General features: G+C 41.8%; 1 protein-coding gene across 3 annotated transcripts; it reads left to right on the top strand.

Annotated features, from left to right (window-relative positions):
- The first annotated feature begins 248 nt into the window (after positions 1-248).
- Positions 249-23,405, top strand: prkacaa (protein kinase, cAMP-dependent, catalytic, alpha, genome duplicate a). 3 transcript variants are annotated; one of them, XM_034088586.2, is made up of 10 exons: positions 249-1,047; positions 11,599-11,660; positions 12,057-12,185; positions 12,837-12,935; positions 13,039-13,121; positions 13,893-14,019; positions 14,106-14,201; positions 16,224-16,346; positions 17,376-17,540; positions 20,424-23,405. In XM_034088586.2, the coding sequence occupies exons 1-10, from the start codon at positions 1,002-1,004 to the stop codon at positions 20,547-20,549; spliced, it is 1,056 nt and encodes a 351-aa protein (XP_033944477.1). In that variant the 5' UTR covers positions 249-1,001; the 3' UTR covers positions 20,550-23,405. The 3 variants fall into 3 exon arrangements, with proteins under 3 accessions (XP_033944477.1, XP_033944476.1, XP_033944475.1); XM_034088585.1 differs by lacking the exon at positions 249-1,047 and adding an exon at positions 2,826-3,120; XM_034088584.2 differs by lacking the exon at positions 249-1,047 and adding an exon at positions 9,075-9,446.
- Positions 23,406-23,595: the final 190 nt, after the last annotated feature.

The following is a 23,595-nucleotide window of genomic DNA, read 5'->3' as shown; positions in this document are numbered from 1 at the left end:
GATTTGTGCCCTGCAAGAAACTCTGTCTTATAAATACAAACAGCTGATAATTTAAGGCAAAACGGAAAAAAACAGTCATAGTTATGGGCGTATTGGCTGCAAGCAAGTCCGGGAGGCGGGACAAAATAATTTGATGGACGAATCGCATCAATGCAATGATTGGATGTATTGACGCTCCTCCAATCAGCATCTGAATTGCGACGTCTCTCATGTAAGTGTATGTGCAATGAGCCAATCAGAACCAGTGGAAGGAGGGACCCAGTGGATGGATGACTGGAGTTTCCCTTGCGGTCTGAAGATTAATGGAAGGGGTCTGTTGATCTTAGGAATCGACTATCAGATGGTCGGTCCATGGAAACCATTGCACTTGATGCCTGGTTTAGAAACGAATGGAGATAAATACAATTGAAATATCCAAGAGCGGAAAAAACGACTACCCTGGACACCACTTTTGTTATTCACGTCTCAACTGAAAAGGCCTGCCTTCACAGAGATAGCACCTGGTTAGTTCAGGCCAGGATACTACTGCGAGTGACGCTAAAAGCTAACGCTAGCTTGCTCGTACGATAGGCGGAAAACGACTTTGACGATCTGTCTAACGGCACGGACTCGATTCTGGATAAACCAAGCTATCACTGGAAATAAAGGACAGTCGAGTGACATCTTAATTTGCCACTGCTCGCTTGGAAATTGACGAGCCAACACTCCGAGGCTAACATCCACTGGTTGCTAGAGTTAGCTTGTGTGCTAGCCAAGCCAGCCTACAGCGTCAGTGTTAGCTTCAGACTTGGATATACTCGCTCGGGTTGAGTTTCCGAACTCCCTAAGGAGGGGTATTGGAAGACATTTATTTACACACAGTCCAATAATGATTGCTGTTAGCTAGTAGCTAGCTGTCAGCGTCATTGAGCCCAGCGACAGCGTTAGCGGTGTAGCAACACTCAACGACTTGCAGAGGAGCACTCAGCCCGAACCCAGGGAGCCCACCATCAGCCTTCATCATGGGCAACACGCCCACCGCAAAGAAGGGCAATGAGATGGAGAGCGGTAAGTACCCTTTACCCGTAGCTGCAGAAGCTACCTAGATCATGCTGCCTGGATCGTTTGCCTGTATTGTTATTTCCTGTTTCCCATAATGGGACTGAAATACAACTTATCACCTGTACAATACATCAAGGCCCAAAGACTCTCCACACTGACACCACATTATTTTGATTTCGACCCCCTGTTCTAATAATAACAATATGCTAAACTTTCCTGGGTTGTCAACTTCAGATGGAACATCATAAAAGATACCCGAGGCCATTAACTTCCACATATAAACTTCAAAACAAGCTGTGACAGCATGATCATTTCAACTGAACAGCAGAGGATGTTATCCATTCTCTCCACTGATTTTGTGGGAAAGCTCGTGATTCAAAGCCCCAGGTTATATTCAGAGGAACTGATGGGGATGACAACAACTGGCCTTATACAACAGTCTTAGGTTTCTGTGTGGTTCACGTGTTTCAGATGTTTGTATTTCCTCCTATCAAAAGGTTATGAAAGCCTGCAGTAACATTGTTTGGAGTTTTCTTGTGCAGTTTTGATAATCCATTCAGGGCAGAATAATACTTAGTACATAGTGCATACTTAAATTAAGTGTTAAGAAATGCAGATATTAAAGCAAGAGTTAGAATGCAAATATTTGACGTGTGTGTGTAAATGATGGGATCTTGTTAATATAAAGTGGACCTGAGCATTGATTCCCGCAGGTTATTTTAACAATGAGTAGAGGGGAGTTGGTTGTTTTCAGAGAAGGAAAAAGCCACCAGGATGGGGTCATATGATGCATGAGGGTGATCCTCTCCAGGCAGAAACTTAGGAGTTCAGGAGTCTCTTGAATATCATGTGATGAGCAGCATTTAGAACAAGGACTTGTATGTTTCACTTTTTGTGTTTGTGCGTGCATGTTTGGAGAGGACAAGATTCTACGCCAATTGTTTTGTGGACCATTGCCCCTTTTAGAACTTTTTATTTTGTTGATGACCTTCATTAGATCTATTTATATAAGATATAACATAAATAGATACTCTTATCTACTACAATATGATCCTCAGGTTCCTTACTGATTGAGGGAAATTGTAATCCTAATTCTTTAACACACTTATTAACTAATACAAGTGCTTTAAATAGTCTTTCCAATTAAGGGTCACAGACCTTGGATAAGACTTGGGAGGACACCGTTTTATGTTTTATCCATGACACCATAAATAACGCTCAAGTGTGCAACGTCTGAACAGGTATCTGCAAAATGAGTGTCAGCCCCTTGTTGCTGGTAGAGAGTATGTGTGAAGAATGGCCTCCAGTCCTTCTGTAATGTTAACCCACCAATAGAAAACCCCCTAACAAGGACTTTCCAGAGCACAGAGATTTGTTTTTTTAATAGAAATGTGAATTAGGGGATTACTTGGTTAGGGAAATGTGTTTACATGTCATGCTTCACAACCTTATCAACCCGATCGCCGAGGATCCACCCTGATCCCCAGAGACAGGTGGAGACCAGGGGTACAGAGCCCACACACAGGAGTGTAATTTTCCACAGAGCAGCATGAAATTAAGGAGAACATGGCAGCTTGTTTTGGTTTCTATTGAAAGAGAGAGTGTTGATAGCTTGCGCTGGTGTGCAGGGTCTCTTTCCCCTGAAGTTCCCAGGCTGCAGAGCCGCTGCACAAGTAAAGCTGATATCTGGCCCGTAGGAGGAAGCAGGGCGGACAGACACTCAGTGAACTGCAACAGGAAGTGAAGGAGCAAGGAAGGTCCAGCCCAGGCTTTTCACAGTTGGTCATCGCCTCTCTATAAACTAAACACAGCTAACCAGGGTAGCTTGATGTTTTGACCCTTAAGAGGCTGTTGGTGATACATATTCTGGATTTCCAGCTTGTGAGAACCTCCGGACATACTGCAGTTTTGAGATTCTTTTCTGGCTATCAGCTGGTTTCCTCCTGCCTTGTAGGATGTCTGTTATTCACAGGCTGGCAGGAAGGCTTTTTCACCGAGCCGGGCCCGGCCTAGGAGACACGGGCAGTGGAGAAGGCAGACATTACCAACCACAGGAGGAGCTAGAGGCTTGCTGCTGGCGTGAGTTTTCATTGTGGACACGGACAAGAGTATGGGTTAGCAATGGAGCTGTAGTCCAAGCTTTGTCCTGCTTGCTTATAGCCAGTCACAGGCTGAGCTTTCTCGTATGGTTTACAAAAAAATATCAAACTGTGTTTTTCTTATGAATGTAACAAAATGCATATCTTGACCTGGTGAGTTGAGTGTCTGTTGGCATTGGTGGAGAGATCTTTAATACAAATAGACACACAGAGCAGCCTGTTTGTCTCTGTTGCCTACAGTTTCTTCAGTTGCAGTTCAAAGGAAAGCATTTCTCAGTTATTGTGGATTTGGGGGTTACGTTACACAGCATAACATTGTTAGCCTAAATCTGTTAGACAGTGTAATAATGAACCTTATCTAACCCGTACTTAATGTTTTGTCTAAGCTCTGGTGTTATTGTCCTTCTCACTTGTAGGGCTATTGGCTGGCAGTATAAGTGTTTGAAAGCCTGGAAATATGTTACTGAACTTCACTTTTTAATCATTTAAGCACTATACTATTGTTATGACCCATCCCATTCTGGTGCCATGTTATGACATGAAGGATTGTTGTATTGAATCTTTTGTGTTTTGAAATGAACCTCATATAATGAGGTGGCACCCTGTCAAAGTGCAACTCCCACTATCTATAAATATCTCTGTGCTCCATGTCCTGCCCCTGCTCTGCACGCAGCTGGTTTGTGTAACAGAGGCAGGTTTGTGTTTGGATCGGTCATCACTTCCTCCAGTTAAAGTGGCTTTGTTAAAAGCCCACACTGATTACCAGTGGACCTTACTTTTGCAATGCCAATCGGCCACCTCCGATAATAAGCTTACCGCACTGAGTTGGCAAGTTTACATGCTTCCAGGGAACAATCCCGAGAGGCAAAATGGGGTTCAGTAAAACAGGAAAAGTAGTTTCCTTTTTCGATTTTCACAGCAACAACAGCAGTATTAGTAATCCTTGTGTCTGGTAATATGTTAAAGCTGCCGTCACATTTAAAGGCACTGATAGTCACTTATTCTGTGCAACAAATAAAGCTATAGCATACTAATGACATGCAAAAGAAAGGAGGTCTCCCACAAGATTACCCTCATGCTGAAACAATTTATTTATTATTGAGGTGACGTGCCTTTGTGACGTGCAACAACATTAACCTTTCTGTTGGTCGCTTGTTAGCAGACTCTTCACGCAATGGCAGAGCGAACAGGCAGGGCCCATAGTGATAGCCCTATAGTTTAAATCTACTACCCACAAATAAACATATGGACATGGGTTACTATTTTAAAAAAATAAATAAATAATTGTAAATGTATTTAGGAACCTATCCATGTAATTTTAAATAATTAATTTTAAATCCTCTAGGGGGGCCCGGGGGCATGCATGCACCAATATTTTGGAGTTAAATGCATCAATCTGGTGCACTTTGAGGGGAAAATAAAGAGACTAGATCTGTTGGAACAGTGAACACCTATATGAAACAGAACTGTATACATTTCAATAATCATAAAATTATGGCTATAACCAATAACCTACCATTTCATGAAAAAACATTGAAACTTGTTTATTTATTTATTTTTGGTTCATTTATAGTTGTGAGTAGGGATGCACGATATTGGTTTTTTGAAACCGATACCGATAACTTCCTGCTTCTCAAGACCGATACCGATAATAAAAAAAAAAATACGGCACTAATTATTTTAACGCGATTAACGCATGTGTATTTTTTTTCCTTGGCCGCCCCGTAGTTTCAGAGCGCATCGAGTTTAAAATGCCATCTCCAAGCTGATGCTGACAGCCCCGCTCCTGCCGCCCGCTTGTGGCAGACCACACTTCCACGCTCACCGGCAGGCACCGACTGGCCATCTGGAGGACCGGGAGGGTGTGTGTATGTGTGGCCCGTGTGAGCGAGAGAGAGATCTTACGTGCATTGTTGTTGTTAGCATCTGGTGCTAGCTAGCTGCGCTAACGGATATAAGGAGCTGTTTAAATGAAAACAGAGGAGCGACATTTCGCCACAACTGCGCCGAGCACTTGACTTTATGCAGGAAGCCAGACAGTGGGACATTGTACGAAAAGTCAGCACGGATAGTGCACAACATGATTGCAGTGTCCAGGCAGCTCCGGTTCGAGCATATGCCTTGAGTTGCACATAGCATGCACACACACACACACACACACACACTTTGTATTGTATTATTTTCTTCGTACGCTAAAAGTGTACGAAGACGCACCATCGTAGCGATGGCGATGTTTCAGGTGACTGATCAGGTTCGAAGTATTAGGGAGCGCTGGATTTGTGAAGAACTCTCCTCTTCCTAAACCACTAATACCACAGTACTGGCAAAACGGGAGGAGCCGAGTGAAAAACAAGCGCCCCTCATCCCAATCCACCCACACCGCAGTATTTTTTTCTTTTCTTTTACCCAAAAAATATATTGTATATTATCGGGGCTATTAATACTGCCATCATTCGGTTTATCGGGATGACGTCATAATTCCTAATATCGGACCGATAATTATCGTGCATCCCTAGTTGTGAGTGTGTCTGACCTGAAACAGTCTCACCTGTCTCCCTCCTCTCCTCCCTTCTCCTCTTTGAGGCAGCAGCAAAGACTATTTTTAGCTCTCCACAAGTTTAAAAAGTGTATCTTACCTTTTTTCACCTAGTTAACTTTTTTTTATTTTATTCATGCATATTTTACTAATCACTACCCCCTCAAATGGAAATATGTGTTTACATAAATGGTGACCAAACCGTTTGAGACCCACTGAGAACTTAGACTAAGTTAACTATCTAAACACTCAGAGAGTCCTTAACCTCACCTGAGCTGAGGTCAGCGTTTCCACCAGGGGGGCGCCTTGCCGTCATTTGACGCCCTTATTCAGCTCGGAAGGCGAGCCGAGGGCGTCCAAAAATATTAATAATTCGAGAGAAGATCGAGAGTTTTTATCGCTTGAAATGACGAAAAGGACAAGGACATCCCGCTGTTGGAGGGGCAAAGGAGTCTGGTGGGATTCTTTTCGGAGTATTGAAGATCGTTTCCCCGACATCGAAGGTACCTGCTACAGGACAACACGGAACGTGCGCGATTTGGACGCGATGAGCGGGGGGGGGGTTTTAGTGGAGCACACGCGTGAGCTGCGAGCGCCGGAGCCTCGCAGCGGGGAAACTGAGGCTCTGTGGTAAACTGTGGTAACATGAAGAGCCGAAACAGCCGCCGCTTTAAGAGAGCCGAGCCAAATGATCCGGCTCACTAACGTAGAAAGACAGTATCTATAAGGGACGGCTCAAGTCAAAATTCAAAACACCCCTGGTCTGGCGGAAACACTGGCTGAGGTTATCCCGAGCTTGAATGACACACAGAGACCAATCAAGGGCTTTGATTTATGATCTGTATGACAGTGGCCATGTCGGCAGGCCACATCATGTAGACAGCTAAGTCACCCTGTGTGAGGCAGACTCACATTTGCGCAGCGTTGTGTTCACTATACATAAACTAATAAATAAAAGAATCCTCAGGCCAGCAGGCCACTTAACAGGCCAGGCCATCGGGAAACCCCCCGGTCCTCCCGATGGCCAGTCCGGGCCTTGGTACAGGAGGCGTAGAGCGAGGGATCATTGTCCACAAGTTAATCGATCACAGATGTGGTCACGGATGGAAAAAAAACAAAGCTAAATGGGTCGCGAAATATACTTGGGCGCCGTTAATATACCTGGGCAGCCCGCCCAAGTAAAGTCTATGTGTGGGAAACCCTGTAATCACTTAGTGAGCTTATCGTAGACGTAGATATATTTATGAGACGGATGGATGCATGCATCTATCTTGTTCTTCACATGCATGTGACTACAGGAGAATGGAACATAAAAGTGTGATGTGATCAGTGTTTCCGCCAGGGGAGCGCCTTGCCGTCATTTGACGGCCTTATTCAGCTCGGAATGCCCTGAACTTGAGCCGAGGGCGTCCAAAAAAAAACATCCTCTGTTGGAGGGGCAAAGGAGCCTGGTGGGATTATTTTCTGAGTATTGAAGATCGTTTCCCCGACATCGGCCTCTTTTCAGTTTTTCGTATCTTGGACCCACGGTTCCTGCCACAGGACAACACGGAACGTGCACGATTTTGATGCGATGAGCGGCGGAGCACACGCGTGAACTGCAAGCGCCGGAGCCTCGCAGCGGTGAAACTGAGGCTCCGTGGTAAAAATAGTCGGCTCTTCTTCTTATGGCACATTTCCACTACAGCGCGGAGCAAGTGTGCCGTGCCCGGCCCATTTTTGGATGCGTTTCCACTTTCCAGTCCACTATGTGTAGTTCCGGCTAGCGGGTACTTTTTCACAGTTTTTCTGGCTCTCCAAAATCAAGGTTCTTTCCGGGCCAACGACCGGGCTGAGTATGCTAAACTAGTGAGAGAATCGCTGGCAACTACAACAAAATGAACATATTTTACTGTGATTTAATTGTAATACACGTTTCAAAATGATGTTGAAGTAACAACATATTGATACCGGTTAGTAAAAACCATGAATTAATGCTTTGACAAGTCTGCAGACAGACGGCTGGCGAAAAACCTTTTTAAAATATGTGTTTTCTGAATGAAGATCAGCTAAGCTAACGCAGTATATGCTCCTACCGTCCACACTCGCAACAACATCATACAGACATAAATAAACCAGCGACTGTATTCGCCATGACACAGGCAGTCTGTGGTTTGTACTTGTTTAACTTTTGTCTAGTTTCTGAACAGATATGAAGAGCTGTGAGCTCTGAGTGCTAAGAGCTAACGGCTGATGTTGGTTTTGTGTTTCGCATTGAAGATGATGTCACGGCTCCGCCTACACTGCGTTACTATAGTTACTACCCCAGTTCCTAAATTGTAATGGAAACGCAGTATAAAGTGGCCTGGCCTACCAAGGCCGTACAAATGATCCGGCTCACTAAAAAGATCTGTAATTTCCATCAGTTACGTAAAGAGATATTATCTGTAAGGGTAGGCTCAATTCAAAATTCAAGTAACGTGATGTCAGCCCCCCCCACGCTCTCGGGGTGGACGCCCTCTCAGCCCTGGTCTGGCGGAAACACTGGACGTGATAATTAATTTAGTCTCTTTGCTCCTGGATTGCTCAGTCATTTTACTAGCCAATTCATTCATTTCAGTAGAATGTCAAGTACTTTCCCATTGGTGGTAATTCTAGTAACTGCTTGCTAACATGTCAAATATCTACTGTCAGTATTGAGCTGATAAAAACAATTTTTTTTCTCACTTTCACACACATGACACACACAAAACACCATTCTAGTTTACATGCATCTCTGTTTGCCCTCTGACTGATTTATTATGTCCCACATGGGGATGTATGCTCTCCAAACAAGGCCCGGTGTAGTCTGGGACCCGATTGGGCGCACTTCACAATTAAATGTCGGTCAGTTCGCCCTAATATAACCCCTCTGTTCCTGCGTCAGAGTGGGCCTGTGGGGCCCCGGGGACAGATGTAGCATTGATTTTTGTAGGATCGATGGAGCACTGGAACTACATAGACTCTCTGGTGCATTTTGGCACGGAAAAAAAGTTTCACTGTGGTTGGAGCGTTCTTCATTTGCTTGTCTCTTTTTTATGTTTTTGAAAACATCCAGATCAACTCCTAAAGCTTTCCATCTGTGACATCCAATTGGTTCTGTTAATTAGGATACGTTTCTAGAATATTGATGTATCTAGTTCATCTCATGGTCTTCACTTAGGCCTAGTTTTCCATAGGACTTCCTCTCTGGGTCAGATAAATATGCCAGCTGGTGTTTTACGCCCCTCCCTTTGGTGATTATGCCCCTGTTTTGATCAATATATAGCCTCTGTGTGTATGGTTGTGTCTGATATGGGAGGGAACGGCAGAGAGTACTTTGTGTACAGAATAAATATTGATACAAAGCAAAGCAAGGGTCCAATTGATCTGTGTGAGTGTAGGGGGAGGCAGTGCTGGTCTCCATGCTATGTTTGTGGATACTTTCTGAACTTTGGTGAAGTGACAGTCGCAGGGAAGACTGAAGACTCCCCACTGGCTGGGACACTTGGTTTCTGTGGATGAGGGGGGGGGGGTGCTGCTGATCTGACCACAGTGCTCTCAGAGGGGAAGGAAGGGTCATGATGAATCAGTGACTCTGAGGAGGAGGCCAAGGAAGAAGAACAGGGGAGACTTTGCTGGGCTAATGTGTGACAGGAAGAGCTCCAGAAGGCATGCAGGAAAGAGGGAGTCATCCTCGCGCTCAAGTGAATCAGGGTCACGCTCGGCAGATGCTGCTGCAGCACCAGAGGTACCCATAGTCATCCCAGATGGTAAGGAATTTGGGGTTACATGAGAGTTGAGGAGTCGATCAATTCACATAGTAGTTATACAAGCCTGGCTTCATAAAAGACAGAGATTTGGTCAAGATAGGTTTCCTCAAAGGCAGCCTTTCATGCGGCCATTAGGCTTCCAGCTACCTGAGCAGCAGCATTCACGTCTTTCCTCTGCAGCCGCTCCAACTTCTGACAGTAATCGCTTCATTTGTGGCTCTTGCTGCTCGGAAGTGGGAGTTGAGCAATTTTCACGGGAAATGTTTTCTCCCCTGTTGACCAGCCAGCCCCCAGCGCTCTCTGTGGGAGCAACAGTGCTCTCGACATGTTTATGCGAACTTTGGTCTCTGCCGTTCTCGCTGGCTTTCTCCCATCCTATTGTTGGAGCTGCTGGTCTTTGGAGAATTTGCAGGAAATCACATTAAGTGGATGAGGATTAAGCCTTTGTGTAGCTTTTCAAGTGTATGTGTGTATCGGATAATACATTTGCATGAGACATTTCTAGTTACTATTTATATGTTTCCTAATATTTATCTCAGTTTATCCAATTTAAACATATCTAAAAGCCCTTTTAGTTTAACGTTGGTGATAACATGCTCTTTCACTATAGACAGGCTGTGGCTTTATTAAGGCTTTGACCTTGGCTTTTTGTTTTGCATCCATTATCTTGGCAGATGGACATTTTAAATGATCCGGAATAGCTTAACGTGGTTTGTTTTTAGCTGTTTATATATAGATTAGTTTAATAACATTAGTATTGATGGATACATCCACTATTTCTACTTTGAACTCATTTATGAACTCTTCCATTCAAAATGTTTTCATATCATTTGAAGCATGTGCTCTTGCTTTAAACTTACTGTAATAATTCAATTACAAATATTGTCCATTTGTTAAACGTAGATCGTGTGTCCCAGGCCAATGGTAGAAGCTGTCCTAATTCATCTGCTCTGGCAGTTTGTCTCCTCAACTAGTAAGGAGGAATGAGGAAGGACTGGTTATCTACATGTTCCCACAGAGCACTGTGATTAGCCTCATAAAGATAACGTCAAGAAAAATGAATGGCTGCATATGATAGTGTGTGTGTGTGCCAAGCTGTCAAACTCAGTCCACTGGCCTATGTCTGTTAGTCTTCAGTGGCATGTATGCACTGTGTTGCCATGTCATAAACTGTGTTCAGAGCTCTCATGTGTAGGTGTATTCTGAAGGCATTGTAGCATCAACTGCTCTCTTAGCATAAACATGTATTTGTCCACTACATTACACCCCTGGCTGAAGTCCTCTTCTGAAGATAAATCCTTATTTTACTAATTGATATCAACTTGTTTTATCTCAGAAGGAGGTTGTGCAGATCCTGCTGTTCTGTGTTGAGGGGCAGTGGCTTCCTACAGCTTATGTCCAAGGTTGTTTTTGGAAAACTGCTCAGTTGTGTCGAGCTGTATTGGCACCTCCAAATGATAAGCAATATTAAAGTAACGTCCCAAACTCTTGAAAGGGTTGAGGTTTTGACTTCGGCACCGTCCCTCCTTGCTTGTTTTAGTCTTTCCTGTGCAGCCCATTGAACCTTCCTCCTGTCTCCAACATGCCTCCTGGCTAACATTAGCTGAGATATCACGCGCCACTTTCTTTTTGCCGCTCTCCCGAGAAGCTGAGACTCCAGAAGCAACTGTTGTTGTACGCCTTGCGTCTCGACTCCCTGTAGCTTCTTCAGAGTCGTAATAGTCCTCTTGTAGATAGATAATAGACCTGTTTTGCTGACGGTTTTTGGAGTATACTTTGCATCATTAATATTTAAAGCTGTGTCATTATTTATCCCTGAGAGTACAGCAAGGTTATTCTTTAAAAGAAATGGATTGGCAGTGCATTAGAAATGTGATGCACCCCTCCACTGATTGGTACTGCAGGGGACCAAATGATTTTGTTTAGAACTTCCCGTGTCCTCATACATTGTGGGTTTAGCAAGTAGATTGATTCACCACCAGATTGAGCTTGCACATATAGGTGTGTCGGAACATCTCCCGAAGGCCTCACACTTTTATTGTAAGAACAACAACATTGTGGTCTTCTCCGGGTCTTGGTGATTATGTCTGGTGACCTATTGTAGACACATACGCTCTCTATAATGAATATGCACATGTGTATTTAATTACAGTGAAGGAGTTTCTTGCCAAAGCCAAAGAAGATTTCCTGAAGAAATGGGAGAACCCCGCACAGGTGAGAGTGAAAGAGAATTACTTCTCTTTTAGATGATGTAAATCTTGTTATTTTGCAGTGGTATTGTACTTTTGCTAATTACGTTTGTATGTTGTGATTATGCATTTTATCAACTTTTCACAGACTAGTTCACTCTCAGACTCGGGAAAATAGTCCTGCTCATGAACAGAATGAGTCCTATTTATTTCAGAGGGGCAGTGCACCCTCTGCTGGGCTAATGTGAAATACATATATTTATGTTTTTAGTATGATATATCAACTCTAATGTAGAATCCAAGTAAAATTCAAACATTTCTAACTAACTTTAAAACGTTTTACTGACAGAAGGTATCATGAAACTGAAGTCAGGCTTTCCCCAGTATGTCGCTGTAATGTTGTTATTCACCCTTTCCTCAGCAAACTGCGGCATTGGACCAATTTGAGCGCTTGAAGACCTTAGGCACCGGGTCGTTTGGTCGAGTCATGCTGGTGAAACACAAAGAGTCGGGCCAGCATTTTGCCATGAAGATACTTGACAAACAGAAGGTAAATAACTTTTAGGCATAGAGAAACTTCCTGGTAAATAAATGTAAATGTTTCACATGCTCCAGATTGTATTTCTGATATGAGGGCAATGTCTCTATGTAGATATTGTATAGGTAAGTGTACCACGGCTTGGATATACATTTAGAAGACACTTACTGAGCACAGAGCCAATGATAATCTATAAGCACTGACAGCCTGGAGACTTTGTAGTCAGAAGTGTATCAAAAAAACCTGAAAGACATCACCAGGGTTATTGTCTCAGTTATTTTTAATGTGCGACGCCACGTTGGCTAGCAGCTTCATGACTGTGACAATATCAAATATTTTTTTGTAGCTCTACAAGTGTTTCTTTGATCTCGAGGCATAAAGCTCACTTTGTTGTCAAAGTTAAAATGTCCTACAGTGCCGTGAACGTTCTCTCCAGTGTGTTTTCCCTGAAAGACTTCCTGGCTTGTTGATATAAGCGGTCATGTCTGACATGGATCAAATCTGGCGTTGGAGAGATTCATTGTTTTATGCTAGTTTGGTCATTTTAGCACATACAAATAACAAAGTACTATTTCACAATAAGTTATTTTGTTTGTATAATGGTGTGGAATGAGACCTTTTCCACCCTATTTTTTAAATGAGCCTCCATCCTGTTCCCTGTAGGTAGTGAAGCTGAAGCAGATAGAACACACACTGAACGAGAAACGCATCCTGCAAGCCGTCAGCTTCCCCTTTCTGGTGCGACTGGAGCACTCTTTTAAGGTATGCCTTAAACAGTTTATCTGGTTATCTACTATGAATGAGCACATTATATTTGCATGTACGTTTTGCATTTGGAGCTAAAATTGTTCTGATCTTTCTACAGGACAACAGTAATCTCTATATGATAATGGAGTATGTACCCGGCGGAGAAATGTTCTCGCACTTAAGGAGAATCGGTAGATTCAGGTGAGTTGATTTTTGTCAGCATTTGTCAACTATTTGAGGATAGTTTTTGTTAATGACTACTGCTATAGTCTTCTAGTCCTGCGAAAATGTTTCCTTGTTTCTTTCTCAGAAAAATTAAATGTTGTCGTTAACTTATCAAGTTAGTCTTATCCTCCTAAGGTGCATGCATCACAGGAAACATATTTTAACCTGTTCTTTGTTAATTAAAATAAAGAGGGATTTTGATGACGTTGTTATTTATTAATCTACACTTCGGTCATTTCTTTCCCACTAAACATAATTGCACGTTGATGCAGTCACATTAGGTGTTTAATGATGTCAGTGCCATCTTGTCTTACGCGAAACGCTGACAAACATGTGCTCAGTTTTTGTTAACAAAATAATAACTGTTTTTAGAATAGAATGGAAGCATTTATTGTCAATATACAAGTACACCGAGAAGAGTAAAGCTACACCTTTGAAGGTGCCATCAAAACATTCAGAAAAGACAACATACACAGAGATAGGCAGCATTCATACATAAAATATTAACAAAGTAAAGCGCAGTAAATAATTCAATTAGTATAGCATAATAAATGTGTGTGTGTGTGTATAATATTGCAGATGTATGGGTTATTGCAGAGGGGTGGTAATAGTGCAAGAGTTCAGTGCCATGATTGCTCTGGGGAAGAAACTGTCTTTGAGTCTGTTTTTCTTTGCTTTTAGGCTACTGAAATATTTAATCATATCACTGGTTCGCTGTAAATATCGCACCCCTGATGTGTTTTGCAGTGAACCGCACGCGCGCTTCTACGCAGCCCAGATTGTACTGACCTTTGAATACCTTCACTCGCTGGATCTCATCTACCGAGACCTTAAACCTGAGAACCTGCTTATTGACCAGCAAGGCTACATACAGGCAAGGAGTGCATGTCTGTTTTCTGATCCTCAACAATAGTGACGTTTGATCTGTCTCATGCTCACAGCTGTGCTTTCTGTACCCAGGTAACAGATTTTGGATTCGCAAAAAGGGTGAAGGGCCGAACCTGGACGCTTTGTGGGACCCCAGAGTACCTGGCACCGGAGATCATCCTCAGTAAAGTGAGTGCTCGGCTCGGCCACTTTCTCTCCATATCACAAGGGCAGGGACGATCTCCACATATATACGTTAGGAAACCATTTTGTTGTCCCCAGCTTTTTGCCTATGGTTCCTCAGCGTGATGGCTATTGTCGACACTTTAAAGCAGAGGTGGGAGTAAGTCCTACATGTGCAAGTCATGAGCAAGTCTCAAGTCTTGACCTACAAGTATCAAGCAAGTCCCAAGTCACTGTGATGAGAGTCAAGCAAGTCAAGTCAAGTCATTGCTCAGGTCAAGCAAGTCAAGTCATACGAAATTCTGATGAATAAGCCCAGTTTCCACAGTGGTTATGAAAATGGATTTAACCCACACTATGATCTTCATTACATACACAGTTAATCATTTGAAATCTAATTTAGACCGATGACAATCATATTAGATTCATATTAACCCAAGAACTGCAGACAATATAGCTAGGACTCAAAAAGTCTGTTCAAAAAGGCAAAATTCCAGGTAAGAAAATCATATATGGCATTTGCCATTACACATATTTAATTTAAATGGCTGTTAACACTAGAACCGCCAACAGCGTCAGCACCTACATAGATATAATTTTCAAATCATTTAATTTGTTCCTCTTCATAATTTCCTTATAAACTAAGTAGGACGATATTTAAAACTCACTTAATTGGGTTAATTTAGAAATTGCTTCAGTTCCCTACTGTCAAAAAGTTCAGATTCATTTTACAATAAATCAAGGAATGATGCTCTTCTACAAACAAAAATAGCATAATTAAAACATTTAAACAAACAACTAAAAGTAGATGAACTACATTATTAAAAAGTTTACAGTAACTTCTGATAATAACACGGGGGAAATAAACGAGGCATCTCTTTTCCTCTCTCTCTCTCTCTCTCTCTCTCTCTCTCTCTCTCTCTCCTGACAGCCCGTCAGTATCAGGGTTAGTCAAAATGAATCCCTTGGCGGTTCTAGTGTTCATTTACCATGTTGTCTTCTCTTTGCAATGCTTAATCGATTTGAAACCAAGTCTAACGTAGCTTAAACTTAACGTTAGCTTTCTAGCTAACACAACACATGCACGCACCTTTCTCTGTGGGTTTTTTTGTAGTGACGAATGAAGTTGGATGTTGTGGTGGTCCTGTCACTGATCTTTATGCTGCAGACCCTGCATACCGCTGTTCTCTTCTTATTACCGTCATCGACAACATAATCCTTGAATCCAAACTTCACTATTTTTGGAGTAACGCTAGCCGCTACCATGTTAACTGACACTCCTGCCTTCTAGTGGGTTGCCAGGTTTGCGCGCATGGCGCTATAATCACCCAATCACATTTTTCGAAAAAACTAAACGTAATATCTCACTACAAAAACAAACGCAAATATTTAATTTTACACAGTCAAGTGTGTCAATATTAGTCAAGCAAGTCTCAAGTCAAAAAATATGCGACTCAAGTCATGTGACTCGAGTCCCCACCTCTGCTTTAAAGGTCACCTATTGTGCAAAATCCACTTCTTCAAGTCTTTTATACATAAACATGTGTCCCCTCTGTGTAAAGAGATTCTGAAAGTTTCAGGAAAAAAGACCCCCTCTCTTTTTGTCCTGATCCATTTATATACAAATCTGTCTGAAAATGAGCTGATCAGATTTTGGCCACTTTATGATGTCATAACGATTTTTTGGGTTTGTGTAACCATTAGCCAATAACCAACCAAGGTAACCCCCCCCCTCTTTTTAACCAAATATCTGTCAGAGGGGCGTGGGGAGTGGCTCCTTATTTTCATCTAAAGTAACAGACCCAGAATCAGTACTTCTGAAACAGGTCTGAAACAGAGGGGATTGTGGGATGCTACAATGAGTGATCTGTTGGGTATTTCGAGCCAAACACTTCAGAGACATGTTTTGTATATATCTGAGACCTATAATATGTTGATGAAAAACAGTGTATTAGGGGACCTTTAATATGTGGGAGTTTATGTTTGAGGACACGTCTGAACACCCTTTATCTCCTGTGTGTTTTCCAGGGTTACAATAAAGCCGTGGACTGGTGGGCTCTGGGAGTGCTGATATATGAGATGGCTGCCGGTTACCCTCCCTTCTTTGCTGACCAGCCTATTCAGATTTACGAGAAGATTGTATCAGGGAAGGTGAGTTGAGAGAAGCCAACTATTGTTTTAAGTACTTTTTTCTACACTTCTTTTCAACAGAGGTGGGGGTTTAAAACCAAAGGTCCATGATTCGTTACCTGTGCGGTTTTCCCCAGCTGTGCAAACCATTTTTCAGTGATGGTATTTTCACAGTGCATCAATCTTTACTTATATGAAGAGGATCGTGGTGACTGTGTTAAACATTTGCAGCTAAATTGTAAAAACATTGTAAGGATACACAACATGAAAGCATAACGTTTCTGATAAATGTTAGTTTATATTACAAATCACCTGGTTGTTTGTCTGTGGGGAAAAACGTATATCAAATGTCCTGATGACCTCACAGCACATGTTCAACAGCAATTTGTCACAGTTTTAGTATTGGGTACACTACATACACCAATGTCCTACAGCAGGGGTGTCCAAACTACAGCCGTTGTCCATTTTGAATTGGCCCTCAGCAAATTAAAAAAGTATAATGGAGTATGGCCCACACGTGAAACTTGTGCTTGTCTTATATTGTGTACTTCTTAAATATATATGAAAACATATATAACACGGTATTCATGTGTTAATAAGCCCACTTTTCAAATGAAATCAGTCAAATAAAGTTGAAAACCTTTCCAAACTAATCTTACTTGAAGTATTTGATTAACAAACTTTAAATATATCTTTCATATTTCCCCTTATTAAAAGCAATATGAGACTTCTGTTTTAATAGATGAGCTGCAAACACTTTTTGTAACAAAATTAATTAAACCCTATGGAAAGCTGTGATGTAGGCAATTTCCTGTCTTAAAGCATATTCAAGGATCAAGTATCATTGACTTACATTTGATTGATTTTGCTAATGTATAACCTAACCTAACCTATGAGGCAATAAACCTAACCTAGCTGAGTGGCCCATTCCTTCAAATATTGTTATTTATGTGGCCCACAGTGAAAAGTGGTTGGACACCCCTGTCCTCCAGCATGTATTATAAAACGTAGCACACCTTCACACTGTTCTCTTCTCTTCACTGCTTTCAGGTTCGCTTTCCCTCCCACTTCAGCTCAGACCTGAAGGATCTGTTGAGAAATTTGCTGCAGGTGGACCTTACCAAGCGCTTTGGCAACCTCAGGAATGGAGTCAACGATATCAAGGGCCACAAGTGGTTTGCCACCACCGATTGGATCGCCATCTACCAGAGGAAGGTGAGAAGGCCAGCCATTATACAGCAGTACTGTGTACAAATACAGCCCACCTCCCAAAGTAACAAGGAACGATTGCTTTAAGGGGCATTCGGTCAGAGGTGACTCAAGTCTGTAGCTACTGGACATTTAACACCATCAATTCTTTGCTTTTGGGGAGAAATGTCTAAAACACCCAAAGCATGTGTACTAGTAGTTTCTTTACTTTAAACTTCCAAATGTATAGGATTACCACAGCATTTCCACAACATACCAGAAGTGGAACCAAGTCTTTAACCATTTGACTTTAAAATCAGTAAACACACAGAACCAGATGATTTGGTCCACATAAACGTAGGTTTGTTCATATAAAAAGGGTCCATCAGGACTTGGACTCATCAGGAAACTAGCGGAAACACAGAGGGACCCCCTCCAGTGCAGTCAGGCATGTAATGAGAACCGACAGTGGGCAAACAAAGGTTAGAATTGTATACTAGTACAGACTATAAACAAACATACATACATTAATTATGAATACATTACTTACACATAACAATACACACTTTGAGAATGTGATTTACTGTAAAACATTTAATTATTTTTGTCTGGAAAGATAACCGCAACTAATTGAGTTGGCTTCAGAAAAGTAAATGACAACACATTATCAAACATGCTGTCCTGCTATTCCTCTCAAGTATTCAATGAAATGCACAATGCACTTTACTCTAATTTAAGATTAGACTAATAAAACCAAAATTTGTTTGTATTTTTCCTGTATTTGCTACTATTTTTATGAATTCATTTTATGGAATTGACTGAAGCGTTGAGCGGGTCTTCGACGCTCCGCAGGCTGTTGACGTGTGTCAAGGTGTCTCGAGGACTCAGCCGTTGGCAAACGTGGGAAGTTTCAGGGTGATCGGACAATGTCATTGTGTTTGATGGCGGGTGATCTGTTGCCATGGCTACGGAATTTGATGACACCCCATAATACGCCCAGATGTGTTGAGGGCTGCATCGTTATGAAACCTGTGAAGTTTTGTGCCGTTTGGAGAATGTTAACTGGAGTTATGAGAAAACCGTGTTTCATGGCGAGTGATCTGTCGCCATGGCAACGGCATTTGATGATACCCCATAATACGCCTAGATGTGTTGAGGGCTGTATCGTTATGAAACCTGTGAAGTTTTGTGCCGTTTGGAGCATGTTAACTGGAGTTATGAGAAAACCGTGTTTCACGGCGAGCATTGTGTTACCATAGCAACAATATTTGACGAAATTTCAAAACTGACACATATATGTTTCGAGGGCTTGACGGTGAGCACACATGTGAAATTTGAACACTTTTTTACAATTTACACAGGAGTTATAGCAATATCGTGCTTAACGGCAAGGGAATTGAGGTGTTGAGGGCCGGACCACTAACTGTCATCTGAAGTCCGGTGCAGTTTGGACCATTTTCCATTGACTTAAGACAACATTGTGTTTTATGGCGAGGGATGCGTTGCCATGGAAACAGCATATGACGACATCCCATAATTGGCTTAGAGCTATTGAGGGCCGGACCATTAGCCATCATATGAAGTCTGGTGCCGTTTTGACGATTTCCCATTGAATTACGACAACACCATGTTTCATGGCGAGGGATCTGTCGCCATGGCAACGGCATATGATGACATCCCCTAATTGACATAGAGCTGTTGAGGGCCGGACCATTAATGATAGTCTGAAGTCTGGTGCCGTTTGGACGATTTTCCAAGGCATTACGACAACACCATGTTTCATGGCGAGGGATCTGTCGCCATGGCAACGGTATATGATGACATCCCCTAATTGACATGGAGCTGTTGAGGGCCGGACCATTAATGATAGTCTGAAGTCTGGTGCTGTTTGGACGATTTTCCATTTCCAACATTGTATTTTTGGGCGAAGGATGCGTTGCCATGGAAACGACATATAGTGAGATCTCAGATTTCATGTAGAGCTGTTGAGGCATGGACCGGTGATATAAAAGTGAAGATTGGGGGACGATGGGACCGTGTCCATTGGAGTTACAGCGACATCGTTTTTAATGGTGAATGATCCGTTGCGATGGTAACGCCACATTAAGTAACATCAGATTTGACCTAGAGCTGTTCAGCGCCGCAGTATTAACAATCATGTGAAGTTTGGTGGCGTTCTGACATCATCGTGTTCCATGGCGAGGGATCGCCTAGCATCGAGCGAACGCAAACTTTGGCGCCAAATCACGGCTACGCCGTGCGAAAGAAAAAAATTCCGTGATAACTTTTAATTGCCCATGTCTCGAGAAGCTACCCGACGAATTTCGAGTCTTACGGATAAATCCCTAGGAGAAGATAGATTTCGCTCCGCCCACGTGACTGGGCTCGCGCGGCCTATCAGCCGTCATGTTTTCCGAACCTTTTCTGTGCTTTTGCCGGTCGTTTTCCCTGTTTTGGGTGTGTTTCGTAGGTTTATTGGTCGCTACGCGACTGATTTCAATAGGGTCTTCGCCGACCTCAGGTCTCAGACCCTAATAATACACCTTTCATGCAAGGTGCAGCCCAAAGTGCTTTACAGAGTAAGACGAGATAGAACATAAAGATTTGAGAGTAACATAATTTAAAAACAAGTTGTAAACAAACTGAAAGAGTTATATCACAGAACCATGAAATAATAAAACATAAACAGTAATGCCACTAAAAGTACCCTAAATGAATAGCCACATTAAAAAGATAGGTCTTTTAATTTACTTCTAAAAAATCCATTGGAGTTTGCTGTTCTAAGATCCAATAAAGACACAAAGCAGCCTCCCCAGATTGCTTGTATATAGCACTCTCTGCCATGGCTCTGGTTCTTTCTATTTGTCAATTCTGCATCATTCTGATTATTTCATTGTCCTTTTGTTTCAGGTGGAAGCTCCCTTTATTCCTAAGTGCAAAGGCCCCGGTGACACGAGCAACTTTGACGACTACGAGGAAGAGGAAATCAGAGTCTCCTTCACAGAGAAGTGTGCAAAGGAGTTTGCCGAGTTCTAGATTCCATCCATGAGAAGCAGAGAGAGAGAGAGAGAGAGAGAGAGAGAGAGAGAGATTTAGAAAGTAAAAGGGGGTCTGAAGGAAAGAAGCGCTAGGGTGGACTGCTAACTTGCTTATTTGTAATGACGACAACAATGTAAAACCCCCCCTTCCCCAATGGAAAGGTAGGCAAAGTGAAGAAAGATCCAACAGAACCAGCAGTGTTGCCTTTTCTGATTGTTTCTCAACTGTTACCTATTGATTTTATTTATCCCTCTTGTGTTTGTGACGGGCTGGAAGAGAACAGGTATAGGTAGTGGCTGTCCAGCTGTACGTGTATCTTTCTGACGGTGTAATGACATGTTTTCAGTCTTTGCAGGTTGAGGCATTGATTTTCTTTTAGGTACTGAATCTGCTAGGCTCTTTTTTTTTTTCGAATGGACCCTCTCTACAAGCTTCTCAAAGAGTAATTGTTGTATCTTGTCACCCTGGTCCCCCCCCCTCCCCCTCCATCCCTCCATCCTGAATCTGTCCAAGCAATACCAAGTCCAACAGATGTGCCTATCATAATGCCAACTGGTTGGAAAACTTTGTCGAAAGCACTGGTGCAGAGCTTTGGCTACGGTGGCATCAGCCCTTGTGCCCGTTTGGTTTAAAGCTTGAAAACTCTCTGCACCTGCCTTTGTCTGCTAAATATGGCATGATTATTGGGTGGATGATGCGCTCACTGCTCGCAGTTGAAGCAGCGGTGACCTCTTTGATCGGAGTGAGAATGATTTATCACAGTAAACTTCATCTAGGTCTTACTCCTTTTGGGGACCTGTGAGAAATGGTAAACATGAGGTTTGCATTTAAGTCTGTCTTTCTCTTAGCTGAATTTATTAGAGCATTTTAAGAATCCTATTGGTGATCATGTGTCCTTCTGTCAATCTCTGTGCTTGTGTTATTTAGTGCTCAAGGGTGGGTTAAAAAGCTGTGATTTAGCAGCAACTAACATTGTGGTCACACTCCTGACTATTGTTTATTTAATTCATAGTACATTTATGATGATTTATGATATATATATATATAATATATATGATATATATGTATGATATATATATATATAATAGAGTACATGAACTATCCATCTTTTTCAACATTGTCTCATAGCTGTGAAACTGAAATTAAGATTTCATAAATAAACAAATATAAATTCTGCCAAATTTGCAAACTGAGAACATTGCAAAGTTTTCTGTATGTAACTACGACGGTGGTGGATTTTAATACGCAAAAAAAGTAGCAAAACGTTTCAACAAAATGTGCATGTTATTTTTGTACAATATCACTTTTAAAGAGAGATAGCATTATGGTTTTGTGCTGAGGTACACGAGCTCATGGATAACATGCTTAACTATTAAATGGACTCTCAGGAGCTCGATTTTAAAGATGGAACAAGACCAAGTCCAATGTGTCAGAAAGTTCTTCTAGGCTTCTCACCTTGATAATTATGATTTTTCCTTCCTCCCTTTTATCTTGTATATACCCTACATGTAACACCTTCAGATAGATTTGCAGTCCAACCAAACATTTCGGGACTGACGAGATTGGAGTGTTTTGTTTCAGTTTTCCAGCTTTCTATGTAACAAATTAAACTAAGGAAGCTCTCCTAAAGCTGTCCCCTTTTGCCAAGTTTATTTCTGTGGATGCAAGACCAATCGCAGACCAAATCTAATTGCTGGTTTGTTGACTGAACACTTGGTTTTGATGAAGGATGTTTGCTTTCGCCCCTCCTCCCCCTCCATAGGCCCTAGGTGCTAGACTTTGTCCATCTCACTGAAAAGCTTCTGTGAATTGTTAGATGTGTATCAATTTGTCATAAAGTCTTGTAACATGACATTTTTGAGAATGTTTTTCAACTCTAAATGATTTCATTAGGCTTGAGTTATTATTTTTGGCTGTCTCTTAATGTAATTGAGATCAAACACAGGATATTTTTTTTTTAATGTCTTGATGGACACATGATGTGTATTTTTTTATAATACATGTTTCTCCAGTCAGCTTGGTTTCTTGCATGTGGTAAAGCAACCCAACGACAAGACTTCTCCTGGACCTGGAACGTATTTGAGTATCATTGTTTCCACTGCCGACAGTCTCATCACTGTTTACCCATTTCTTTGAGCGTCACATTGAACAATGCAGTGGATCACCAACCTACTTGTCCAGTCCTTTGCAAATACTGAAGCACATGCCACATCCTTTCAAATCTCCTATTTAATTGATTTGTGCTAATTATTTGAAACTTTTAAGACACTATTTAATGCTTTGAAGAGAGCACATGTAATATCTTTATGTTCTGACAAATGACTAAATCAGAGTTGGTGGGTGGAAGGCAAAGCCATTTGATCCACTTCAGACACTGAGGCCATCACAATGCATACTTTTTGTTTCCCATACAAAACTTCTTGTGTATTGTCTTTAATTATCTTTTATCAGCTGAACACTATCAACTGCTCTGTGCTAATTTTAGGTTTTTTCTCCTGTGTTTGCCTTCTAATTTCATCAAGTTTCCACACTCTTCATTCAAACATAACACTTTTTACATCTGAGATGTTTTGCGTTCATATTTTCTAATTGTATTTTCAAAAAAAAGAAGCAAAAAAAGCAAAAACAGAACATTAATCTTTTCCTCATGACCTGGGTACAGTGATTGTGTAGTCTATTGTACCTTTTGGGAAACAATACTGTATATCCTTGCCTTCGACAGTCTTAACTATCTTACCCTCTGGAGAACTTGACAGATACCCTTAGAACACAATGAGTATGTTAAAAAAATATACATAAAGTAATATTTTGCAAAATGTATCATTCCAATAAACTTTTACTTGTTAAGACTAATATGTCTGGGTTATATGTAAGCTCTCTTCACCATACACAATGTCACACTGATTTAGGATTGTCACATTTAAAGTTGTATTTTTTTACATCCATTATGTCAAGGAAGGTACTCGCAGCTTCAGGCTGCTCACCGGATCAGAAGAACATACTTATTGGTTGGTAGGGGGGGGGACAACAACTGTATTGTCTT

This window comes from Pseudochaenichthys georgianus, chromosome 8 (genome assembly GCF_902827115.2).
Source record: "Pseudochaenichthys georgianus chromosome 8, fPseGeo1.2, whole genome shotgun sequence".
Classification (NCBI taxonomy): domain Eukaryota; kingdom Metazoa; phylum Chordata; class Actinopteri; order Perciformes; family Channichthyidae; genus Pseudochaenichthys; species Pseudochaenichthys georgianus.
This window is presented reverse-complemented; position numbering and strand designations above follow the sequence as displayed.

Excerpts from the sequence above, each read along its gene's own strand:
- prkacaa (XM_034088584.2), top strand. The coding sequence starts at position 9,320 with ATGTGTGACAGGAAGAGCTCCAGAAGGCATGCAGGAAAGAGGGAGTCA. Across the intron at positions 9,447-11,598 it reads ACCCATAGTCATCCCAGATG|TGAAGGAGTTTCTTGCCAAA; the intron begins GTAAGGAATTTG and ends ATTTAATTACAG. Across the intron at positions 17,541-20,423 it reads TCGCCATCTACCAGAGGAAG|GTGGAAGCTCCCTTTATTCC; the intron begins GTGAGAAGGCCA and ends CTTTTGTTTCAG.